Genomic DNA, 12,803 nt, shown 5'->3' with positions numbered 1-12,803 from the left:
CTCCATTTTGGGTTTGGTCTCCTTATACGGGGTCCAAGCCCTCCAGAGGGCCACATTGGCACTTGTAAGGTGAGCGTTGAGAGCCATGGGCCTCCACCATAGCATAGAGTACTTCATGGATCCCCATCACCATTCAATGATTGCTCATATTCCACCTCTTTGGATGAGGATGATGCACCTGGACCGCCATGCCCAATCAGCTCCACACGTGTACCACACACTTGGTAGAGGTTCCAAGGTCCAGATGACGATGTGTTTCACTGCAGGAAACAACAAGAGGGCTTACGTCATCATCCTAGCCCTTACAGATGGTTTACAGGCATCATCGATCCACTTGGAGACCCATGAGGATGTCCTTGTGCCCCCACACCCACTTGGGAGCACCACATGTGACTTACTTGGGAAACAAGGGGCCAACCCCTTGTCCACTATGTTTGGAGTCCATTCTCTCACCATGGCACACTTTGGACTTCATTAGGCCTTCTCAATGGCCCAATGACTCATTATATTGATCATTTTTCCCTCTTGAGAGGCTTATTTTTATGTTATTGAGCTATCTTGGTGGGCTTGTCACCAAGTCATGTCATTATTGAGCATTATTTTATTATTTGGAGCTAAATAAGACAAATTAGGCTATTTGAATTCCCTATTGGATTGTATAAATAGATGAGAAGATGATTCATTTCTCTCATCATCACTTGGATTGGATTAGTATCTCTTGAGAGCTAAGTTGCAAGAAACGTTGGAGAAGGGTCTGTTTCCGGTCAAAAACGAAAAGGAAACAAGGAAACTCGTACCGTACGGCCTGGAAACTCGTTTCTGGCCGTACTGGCCCATTTCTTGAAGAGGAAATGTGGCCAATACAACTGGAAACGAGTTTCCAAGCCGTATGGTGGAGTTTCCTCTTCTAACTTGACTTTTTCTTGTATTTTTTTTTAATTTTTCACTTCTAATTTTTTATTGGACGACTAAAATATCTTATGGATGCTTCTAAATGCCTCTCAAGTTATAAAAAAAGAGGATTTTTTTTAGTAGGGCAGCCTAATGTTTAAGCCGATGGCCCTAGTGATGATATGCAGTTCATGGTAATGTTAAATTCTTAAAGTAAAAGTGACGTTCTCCTTTATTTTTCATTTTCAGCGTCTTACTTAAATTTTTTAACATTACCATGAAATGACTCAGGATGTTTGAGAGTGTTTTCGCCCTCATTGGATTTCATATGGAGAAAGTAGAATTTTAGATATCACTCAAAATCCAACAGACTTATTTGTTTTTCAAGATTTCAGGATTGGGGGATTGCAATGTTTCCATTGGATTTTGTCATGTACTAGGGTATGGAAATTGTATTTAACCAAGAGAACCAACCCCTCTATGCAGGGGAGACTCCCAATAATCAAGAGCACGTAGGGTACTAGGGTATGGAAATTGTATTTATCAAGAGCACTAAGGTCGTTCGACTATGTAGGAGGAGACTCCCAATCAAGCACAAGACAAGAAATTAGAAATTTCTCGTGGCTGATTTTGGATATTTCTATTTTCATTATGTGATCATTCATGAGTAAATGTGATGTAAATGTAAATTTAGAGATTTATAGTTTATGCATTGACAATTGACAATTTAATCATAATGTAATAAATTAGAATGTATCATATATGCTTTATGATTGCACATTATTTCTTAAATGTTCTTATATATATATATATATTGCATTTCCCCGTTTCCAAAATTTGGGGGGGGGGGAGGGGAGATCACGTTCGTATTTGTGCATGTTTCATAAACTCGTACCCGTTTCCCCGTTTCGTGCAACTTAGCTTGAGAGATTTTCGCACTTTTGATGGGATAACTTTTGGAGGTTTCTTGATGCACTATGATGTTTGGATTTTCGCTAGTCTTTGGAGCTTCTTTCTAATGTGAAATTGATGAATGGATATACTCTCTCTCTCTCTCTCTCTCACATGTAAGTCAAAATTTTGATGCTATTCTTGTTATCTTACTTCTCAAATGCATGTATCTTGTTATCATTGTTCTTGTATGGGTTAATGTAATGCAAAATTCTTTTGGGACCTTGAACAACTGATTAATGCATGTGTTGAGCTTTGACAGATTGGATGAATGTTCCTAGAGGCGCCACTTAGGTTGAAGACCTCGAAACTTTGCCCTCTTCGCAAATTTGAAGTATAAATCCCTATTGACCTAGTTGGTGCCCTTGGAGAGGCTAGCAAAGATCAATTACGACTCCTTAGCTCACGAAAATTCTTGATCTATGTGTATCTTGACTTTATTAGGCCCAAGAAATAAGGAACTGATCCTCGTATCCCTTTGATGGTCAAATTTATCCCTCTCTCTTCACTTTTCCAAACTCTAGGCATAACCCTAGATGGTCACCTAGGGCATCCAACGAATTTTATTGTAGCCACTCAAACCACTCGATTTTTGGTCCACTATTGAATTGGCCTTTTCTATAGGGTTCTCCCAAGTTTCAAGCAAATCCGATGGTGGAATCCCGAGATATAGCAAGCCCTAGCTGCAAGACCAATTCTTGCCCTAGATTGACTTGGGTTAGCATCCTCATTGGGATCATTGCATTCAAATATCAAAAGAAAATTAGTCCTTTGATCCTATTCCCTACCCTAATTAGGTCAAGCCCCTCATTGGTTGATCAACTCCATATCCTTGACCTAGTTTTGGGTCCACTTGGCTCTATGTGGTCCCGCAACTTTGTAACTCCAATTCCACAAGGATTACATAGAAGCCTCTTATCCATAAGGATCCTTAGGTCTAGGAAGCCCCTTGTTAAGGCATATCCTCCAAACCTAGGCTCAAGAATCCTCTTAGCCCTTCCTAGAGAGCCCATCACCTTGCTTTTGAAGCAAGCAAGCTATCTAATTGAGCCTCTCTTGTGAATAGGCCTTAGGAATCACTCTTTATCCATTCATAGATCCATCCTTCCTAGTGATTCCCCCTATATCGGGTCTCCTCCCATCGATGAAAGTATGTAAAGAGCAGGAAGCCTTAGATGAGGTGACAGTACGCTATCGCTCCATTGTTGCCCGGGCCCCTTTACCTAGTAGTTGCTCTATAGGATCCCCTCCTAGGACCCCTACTAGTTTGAGCGGTAACAAATACCATAGATCCACCTACATTGGAGCCTTTCAGAAGCAGACTCTAGGGAAGAAAATAGAATTCCCTGATAAGTATGACTTGCTTCTACCAGCAATGAACTTTTGTGGAGGACAACAAACTATAACACTCAAAGGGTGCATGGCTTGATAGCTCAAGACCTGGCTCTTTTATTAAGCAATCTTTAGTTTAACTGCATTAGACAGGAGAAAATGTCAGCAGAAAGATATTTCAGTAAGAGATTTTGACAGGTCATATAAAATTCATATGAAGTATTATATGGATTTCTTAGCATTTTTATATTATGTTGATTTTAACAAAAAAAATACATCCCCTTGAGCTAATATAAAAAGAACCAAAGAAATCACAGGGTGACTGTCAAATTTCATTGTACGAGCATACAAAACCAAATAATTATCCCTTTTAAGTTTTGAGTGATAAGAAGACTTACTATAGGCTTCAATGCTTCAAGACCAAATAACGTAAGCATAGGTTTCGCAAGGTTTTCATCAGTGGAGTCAACGAGAATAAACATTATCTGCATTCACAAAACAAGAAAAAAATATAAGGGATACTATACAGATATTATACAGTTAACACACTAAAAGCTCTGATCGCATTTCTATATGAAACTACAAATAAAGAGTAACTATAGTGGGATTCTAATAAAATCTTAATATCATCTACAAATTCCATCATTAACTACTAAGAAACGTGCTTACTGAATAGGTAAGTAAAGGGAATATGGCAAACCTTAGCCTTAAATTTTTTCGCTGCATCTTGGAAGACTGAAAGAATGCTCTCATATTCATGAGGCCTTGCAAAGAGGAAAACCTGGAAAAAAGCAGAACCTGAAATCAGCGATAAGAAAGGCATACACAATATAAGCATATGAATTTTATTGGAAGCAGAACTGATTCATATATATGATGATATCTTTCATACTTTTGAGATTTAACTTTATTACTCTACGATCTGGATACATGCAAAGGGGCTAGGTGTGACTTAGAAGTGGGCAGCAAGGCTCAATCTGACTTTGTTGCAGGTTTGACTACAGTCAGGCAGATAAGCCCTCTTTTTTATGTGTATATGTATGTTCCTGTAGTATAAAAGGTATTTAAAATATAGATATATATGTGTGTGTATGTGTGTGTTTGTGTGTAGAGTAGGTAATGAATAATGTCAAGAAAGAGGAAAATGAGAAAAACATATTATATCTAGAGTAATGGTGCTGCTACCTCCTACACCAGCCTCGTTTTAAATTATATCAGGTCAACCTCATTGTAGGACTAGTGACCTCATTAGGGCCCTTTCAATGGGATTAGTTGAACAAATTCTTTCTCGTGTAAGAGTCAATGTCTTCTAGAAGAGAAACACCGTCTTCCCCCTGTCATCTGCCTATCTTTCTAATCCAAACTAGTTATTAATGACCTATCCAGGAAATTATGTGCATAAATCAGTTAATTGCACATTTATTTATTTTTTCCTTTGAGAACCAAAACAAGGGCTCTAACATCTCCCACCCATCCAGAGCACATTGCCCACAACATGGAGAGATTCTCTAACAAATGTAACCAATTCCTATGTAGCTCCCTTAGAGATTTATTCAGCCAGTCTGTTAGAAATAATTGGTTGCAGAAGGCAGGTTTGGTAAGGTGTTGACTGCAGAAGGTTTAAGTGTTAAGACCAAGTTGACAATGAAAAATCAGTAGGCATTTAGAATTGCTAAAACTATGGATTCAAAGTAGAAGTTTCTGGAAGTGTTGTGACTATTGGAACTCTACAGAAGGATAAAGTCTTACAAATGTTGAGTGCAGAAATGCAGAGACTGTCAGGTTAATCTTAACTGGGTCAAGGGTGGGTTTACTGGTGGTGGTTTACAAAGCTGCAAGGTTTTAGCCCATGGTATTCATGTGAAGGAAGCCTATTTAGGTGGCTTATTGTCTCCATTGTAAATTTACTCAAATGCCTAGCCTAGGTTGATCCATTTGGCAGTGGTAATAGATATCTATTGGTAGCCAGTTTTCCCAGTTAAGGTTTTCCAAGTTAATCACAGTGTTCTTTATTATGTGCATGATCGTTACTATGTTGCAGTACAAGAGTGGTCCGAGAATTGAAGCCATGGAGAATCTCAGTGACCTAAGGAAGAAGGTGGCAGAGGGCAAGCCACTGCAACATGAGCAGTTTGTAACTTTGTAGCGAGTGCCGAAGCTTCAGCCAGAGCAAATTGTTGAACCTTTTAAGATCTTCTAATATAATAATTACTTCTAATGATTCCTTAGCCAATTCTTCCTGTGTCACATTTATCATTAAGAAATTACATATATAAAATTTCAACAATGAAACAATAATGACAGTAGGATCATGAAGAGACAGTCAAACACAAGAGACACAATTTTACCCTGGGACCCTAACTAGGGAAAAACCCAGCAACCTTACAGAAATTTTCCAATTCAACAAGAGATACAATCTGATTTTCCAGTCAAATAAAGTCAAACTGACCAGCAAACAAGCCCAGGTCAAACCTTGTCAAACTGAGAAATCTGTTGAAAAATTGATAGCTATGGTCAGTATTTTCATTAGCAAAAGAGAAATTTCATATTTTGAATGTTCACCAAGTCAGCCTCACTTGGTCAAGTCAGGCCCACTCAATGAAAGGGTTTGGCCCCAAGGTCAAAACCCTCCTCCAAACACACATATAAATAGAAGATTCGTTGACCTTATTTGGCATCTCATCTCATCCATCACATCGATCTGAAACAAGAAGAGTCGTCCACAAGTGCGAAGGAGAAAAGGAAAGATTCTGATCTGCGTTGACCAGCCTTATTATCTTCTTTTTGACCAGCGTTAACTTGGGATCTACTGCTTCTGTTTGAATGAGATTGACTGTTTGAGGAGGCCGAAAGTTGCAGTGGTTCGTTGACCTTGTTTGATTGAAGCATCGCTCCTGTTCTGGCTCGTTGACCACAGCTCAACTCTGAGTTTTGACCGAGACTTTTGACTGGTTTGTTGACTGAGGTTTTGACTGAATTTTGGCCCTTCTGTTCAGCTTTCTCAGGCCGAAATTTGGCCTCTTCTGTTGCAGACTTGACTTTGACCAGTGTTTATTGTGTTCTCTCTCCTTTGACTGGTTTGACTTGGAATATTGAGGTCAGAAAATTGGAATCTTGTTTGGAATATTCTTATGTACATTTTGATGAACTGAATTATCTCTCATAAGGAAAGATTGTTGGATTTTCCCCTTGTGGGTTTTGCCCTGGCTGCTAGCCTAATTTCTGGTGTCTCTTGTCTTACTATTTATTGTGATCTCTATTGCTCCACTAAAGAAAGTAAATGGTTGAAATTTTTCATGTGTAATTGCTTAATGACTGGAATGTTGTAAGAAGACTAATTGTATCATTGGAAGTAATTATCAATTTGAAAAATTGTACTGGTCTTGATTGCATTAGAAAATAAACAATTTCAGCGTCCTGAAATTTCAGCCTCCTGCACTTCTCTCAGAATTCGAACTGCTGCCCAGAAAGATACACAGAAAAACTTTGGTCTGCTCCCACACGTGCGAAGTCAAACAAAGGTCAAACAGAGATGAAATGTTTGTTCAATACTTGGACTTTTCTGGTCGGCTTCGGATTGTTTCTCTCATTTCTCCTTCACATAGATGAACAAAAGATATGATGCTTGAGTGATCCAAATTGAAGTCCAATGGAAGAAGTCGAATGGCCTTTATATAGTCATCAAATGAGCCCGAATTGGTGTGTATACATGTTGGGCCGACTTGACTTTTGGAGGCAAAATAAATTCAATTTTAAATTTTAAACTCTCTTCTTTTCAATTTCTTTTTAGGGCTGACTTGAATACCGACCGTAGCTACAAAAATTCAACACTCCCTCTTAGGTGTGGAGGGATTCATAATAACTTCTTCAGATGATTTCACTGTTAAAAAAGTTCTCCATCCCAAGAAAACGTTGAAAGAGCTTGCTATGTTGATGAATCCATCCACCTCATGTTCTATTATAGAACCATGTGGAAAGCATCCTGCATCAGCATCATGCTCAACAAGTCGTCACTTGGAGCAAAGTCACCAATTATCCAAGTCGTCATTTGGAACCTAAAGAACACATGTTACCTATGGGAAACCCTAGGCTATCACCATTCCTACATGCCAATTGAACGGTAACATGCCAACCCGATGCTAAAGGCACTCACTCTACCCACTATCCAAGTACCTCTTGGCAATCTAGGGGAGCACTCTAGGCCTTGATGCTCTCTGGGCCATTCTCCCTAGCCACATTACATGGCCCCTGTCAATATCCTGACCTAGGGAGAATGTCTACCCCTTGATGCTACAACATCAACACTCCCTCTAACTAGGGAAGCATTCCCAACTAATCTGATCTTGTCCCTAAAGTATACAAACTTCACCCTCGTCTGCAGAAATGCATTAGAGCGTCACTGCTCCCTTCTATACGATGTCCTAGATGTGGTGGTACCACGATTTCGATGTGCTTCGACCTATCCTCACAGTCATCTCCTACACTTGATCAAACAATATTGTGAGTAGCTTTCGAAGCCACGCTGCTTCACAACTCACCAAAGTAGCTCCAATATACTTGGCCTCTACAGTCTTGAGTGCGAAAGATGTCTACTTCCTGCCCAAGCAAAATCCAAACTGAATCATCATCCCGATGTGCTCTTCCTGTCTTCAACACTCTCTTCCCAATTTGAATATGTATATCCCTGTAACTATACTTCTCAATTCACATCCAATTGTACCATGTTGGTACATCAACACATGTTGTGCCACAGCTACTTTCCAGTCACCCTCACTGGGTGCTCCCTTTGACATTGAACAGAGCTTGTTGTGGCAATCATAGATTCTCCTTCTGCCACTTAGCTTCTTCAGATTGGTCATCATGGAAGTGGCCATGGAATGGTTGTCCATCATCCCAAATCTCTGAAGGATCATGATAATATGCTTACCCAACTTTTGTCATACTTTTAGTTCTAAGAAGTAATGTATTTAACCTTGATCCTTCATCTCGAACTTAGAGGTCAACTACCTCTTACACTGAAGCAGGGATTGACTACTCCCTATATCATGAAGGCAAATTCTCCTACCATTGCTACCTCCCTTTGTCACGTGAGTCCTTCTGCTCCCATCAGAAACAAGTCATATGATAACAAGATCAACCAGGACTCGTCAAATAATCCACCTATCCAAAAATACCATGTCTGAGGTTCGTATAAAGCCTTCTTTAGACTACAAACATGAGATCCCCTTTCATGTAGCTCAAAGCCCTGAGGTAGCTCTATGTACACTTCTTCTTCCACAAATAATCCATTGAGGTGGTCTCCACATCCACCTGATGTAATTTCAAACCCATAATAGAAGCAATAGAAATAATAATTCTAACAGAAGTGTACCTAACAACTGGATCAAATGTCCCTTCGTAGTCCCTTCCCTCTTCTTGGGAGAATCCTTGCTTTGTGCTTCTCTATGTTGCCATCTACCGCATACTTGTATATCCACTTAGAAGTCACCAATGAATTTCCTCAAATCGTGACACAATCTTCATTATGGCATCCTTTAAACTTGTTGGCCTACCTGCTCCCTCTGAATTAGGAGTTCTTCTAGTCATTAGGAACGATTCTAGATGACAGTACAACTTCTCCCTCTTGAACATGAATGACACTGAGAGAATCTTCTTTTCAACACCTTTTGCTTTGTTCTTCCCAATGCTTTCATCTGCTCCTAGAGCCTTGGCAGCCTTTATGATGTACCTACAACCCTCACAAGGAGGTCATGGAAGAAACGATTATAACCCAATAAAACAAAACAAAGAGAAGAGACTAACTAATAATAAAACAATAATAATCAAGAAACAAAGATATAAGTGCTTATCTTTTGAGGATTGATCCTTGCTTTCTTTACAGAAATCATAGAAATCCATCTGCAAAGTCATCATCTTTGTCCTCACCATCAACCATTAGTGCAAGTTGTTGCCTTTCCTTCCTTGCATGAGCTAGGCTTTTGTTATTCAATGGAATCTTCGATCTAGGTCTAGCACAAGGGTTTTATCCACAAACTCTAGGGCTTTCTCATCTAAGACTTCTCAATGGATAGGGGCATCAAATTTCTAGAGATTCCATCATAGGAAATCAACCCAAACTAGAGGACCACTAAAGGAGACACTAAGGAAAAGTTTTGTCCAGGCAAAATTCAAAATGCACTCCTCTAATAGATTTCGCACCAAGCCCTAGGGAGCCTCCCTATCCTTAAAGGGACGAAAATAGAAGGTAAAAGAAAGTTAATCTTTGAGTTTAAAGTGATCACCAGGGACTTTCGGATCAGTGCCTAACCATTGGGATGTTATGGAATCAAGGAAAATCTCAATTTCAGCAACTCGCCCTTCAAAGGAGACCTAAAGCAGTAGCATTGCTATCCTTAGTGGAGGCAGCTACACTGCAAATTTAGATATTTGTACTTCGATGACACTTATTAGTGGAGTTTCAAGGATGCAAATGCAATATATCCTCTAAGAAAATTCATTCATGTATTGTCTATGAATAATACATGCAAACTTTCCCCAATAGTTACAATTTTTCTAACAATTTCACCAATTACCGCACATTAATAACCATGAGACAATATTCCATGCATTAGACATTAGTAAAATTAGAAATACAACATCAAATAGCACCTACAAGATAATGAAGAATATATCCATCCATAATAATGCCAAAAAGAGGCTCCAATAAAGATAGCGAATTTATCCAAACATCAAAATTCATCCAAAATCTCCAAAAAACAATCCACAACTATAGGTTCAAATTCTCTCAAGGAGGCCAAAAATCCAAGTGATGATGATTTGAGGTGAGAATAGGTCTCACCTATTTATACAAGACATATGAGTTCAAATTACAAAAGGCAAAGCCCCTTTTATGCCTAATGTGCTAGGTAACCTACACATGGTTAGAAGCCAACCATGATAGCTCAAAATTAAATCGAATTAGCCCTCTTAAGCCCATGCAAGGCTGACGAGGCGGCCTAGAGGAGCAGCGTTGAGGCCTCATGTGCTAAGAACAAGAGAGAAAGCCTCAAAATTGATGATGAAGACGGGGGTGCCCTTGATATGCTGCAAAACATCTTCAAACCACTATTTGGGCTTTGTGGGCTCCAAATCGATCTCATGGATCTCTAGGTGGTTGAAGATCTAGACGATGCTCCATCAATGAGGACTAGAAGATGACACATGCCCCCCCATGTCTCCCTAGGGAAAGACATAACCTTCTCTAGGCATTGGATCCACGGCCTAGTATCAAGTGCAATGTGTAGCCGGCTAGGCAACGTGATCCAAGTGCATCATCATCTCTGAATAACTGGGACAAGAGCAAGCAAATGGTGGTGCTGAGGTAGCCCATGATGTGACAACCAACGCTCTACATGGTTGGAGGCCCATGGATCTCAACACTCACCCTACAAATGCCATTGTGACCATCCAGAGGGCTTCGATCCCGTATAGGGAGGCCAAGTCCAAGATGAAAACCCACCTACAATCTTGTATAAGATCTAATGTGTCTCCTCACCTTCCAATACAAAGATTCATTAGTGCAATTGAGTAAATAAGCTTGCTACTAAAGGGCAGAAATGGAAACTTCATAGTGGCTTTCCCTTCCAATTTGGGCTTTGAACATGTGTTGGTGTTACCTCACTCAGCAAGAGAGGTTAATGAAGGACCCTATTAGATGTTTCCAACCTTTAAGTGGATGATAGGTCCAAGGTACACCCTTGAAGTGGCAGGTGATATGCTAAATGATGATGGAATGGAGTGGGGACAAAGGGAAGACTCCAAGCCACAAGCCATGGTACAAGGGTAGCTATGACGAAGGAGGCCCACACCTTGGATATATGAATGTAGGAGGGCACAATCGTGATACATGAGTTAACCTGACCTTTGTTTTTCCACCCTTTTTCATTCGTCTTTTTCCATTTATTAATTTTTCTTTCTTTTGATGCTTAGGGCTAAAGGGGATGAGAGCATGATGTGTAAGATATAGCAATGATTCCCCCTTAAGGTGGGGCAGTTCATCACCCACCAAGGCTTGGGACATTCATGGGTTCCTTAATGACGCAGGGGGCACTCATAGGGGCCCTAGGAACCAGGGTGATGGCCATAATGATAAGGGGTACAGCTCATGTTTGGCTTCTGCCCACAAGCTAAATTTTATTGTCCTGACCATCTTTTGCATTTTTTGGTACATTTCCTGTTGTATGTGGCCAAATTATATTTCTATCTTTCTTTTTAGCTACATCAACCTATGGGGCATCATTTTAGGCCCGAAACAAGGTGTGGACAAGAGGAAGGGGAGTCTAACACCTCGTGAGCCCAATGGACAAATGTGGACTCAAATGGGAAAAATGTGGAAATGGCTTGTAATGAGCGGAGGGGAATGAGATATATGGTATCGAGAAGTGGGACGACACAACCAAAATCAAGGTTTCCCATGTAGTGCCACTCCTAAAGCTAGTAGCCAATAAAGGAGATCCCACGGGACTAGAATGCAGGGTTAACCCCCAAGTTGAGGTAAGGGAAGAAGAGTACAATCAAAGCCCGTTATTTTCTCCAAGTCCCCCTAGTAATCCATGCTCAAGTGTGTACAAGAAAAGGAAAGCATAAACACCTAATTACATAATGAAAACTCATACCTTTGGGGTTGGATGGACCACCTTCAAACATACGATCATAACAAATGAGCAAGAGTACACAATGGTTCGCTCAAGTGGCGGAGAATGGTAGCACATAAAGTTATCATGTGGTTGCAAGGGGCTATTGGCTACCAGCTGAAGACAAATCTAGGAGAAAAATTCTTCTATAGGGGGCACCCACTAGTGGTAGGTAACATTTGGCTCAAACTAGGACACGAGCTCTTAGTAGAGTGTGCGAACCGTGTTCTCAAACGAGGAGGTCATGAGAACACCAACGATCTCTTGGGACCGTAGAACTGCTACCTGCACATCATAGACAAAGAAAACGGGGGCAGCATGTTTTGACAGCGTACTTTGATCACCCATGCTTTCGATAGATGGCAAACAAAACAGGGAATAAAATTTATTCTAAATTCAAGTTTAATCTAAATGCACCTATTCTAGCATGAGAACATAATATAATATTAAATTCTAATGCAATAATCAATATGCAATGCATCATATTCTAACATGCATATGATCATAGTAAATGCTAAGTATAGTCATACAACGAATGCAACCTGTTGACCATTGGAGTGGCACCTGATGATTATATGAAGACTCCATGCCCAAGGATGATCCGAAGGACACTTGTACCATCAAATATCATCAGTCAACAGAGTTTTTAAACTCTACTTCTATTTCTCACCATCTTTCTTATACTCAAATCCAACACCCTGCAAGGATTGTAATAAGTGATACTAGTAATGATGAGTTTTGAGTTTGTAACAGGCCTAGGATGTTGGGACTTGATTAGTAAACGAGTACACCTTAGAGTTTTTTTTATCTGGTTAATTATCCCTTCTTTTTTAGAGGCGGATAATTTTCCAGGTTTTTTCACTCACTTTTTACCTCAAAGTCGAGTGATGGTTTGAAGATTGAGCCCCTAACACATCTTAGTGTCTAAAGTCGATGTATATTACCATACTATCACAC

At 39.9% G+C, this 12,803-nt stretch overlaps 1 protein-coding gene across 1 annotated transcript in view; it reads right to left on the bottom strand.

The window, feature by feature from the left end:
- Positions 1-12,803, bottom strand: part of LOC149259704 (protein disulfide isomerase-like 1-5) — a 226,741-nt gene that overhangs the window by 35,102 nt on the left and 178,836 nt on the right. The window contains exons 5-6 of the mRNA XM_089419005.1: positions 3,875-3,955; positions 3,573-3,659 (exon numbers count right to left, since the gene is read on the bottom strand). Of these exons, the coding sequence (XP_089275131.1) occupies positions 3,573-3,659; positions 3,875-3,955 (168 nt within the window). The remainder of the gene's footprint in view (positions 1-3,572; positions 3,660-3,874; positions 3,956-12,803) is intronic.

Source organism: Pinus tabuliformis, chromosome 6 (assembly GCF_031772625.1).
Source record: "Pinus tabuliformis cultivar Carrire ecotype Pingquan chromosome 6, CPIR1, whole genome shotgun sequence".
NCBI classification, from domain to species: Eukaryota; Viridiplantae; Streptophyta; class Pinopsida; order Pinales; family Pinaceae; genus Pinus; species Pinus tabuliformis.
Note: the sequence above shows the minus strand (reverse complement) of the source record. Positions and strands in the feature narration are given on the sequence as shown.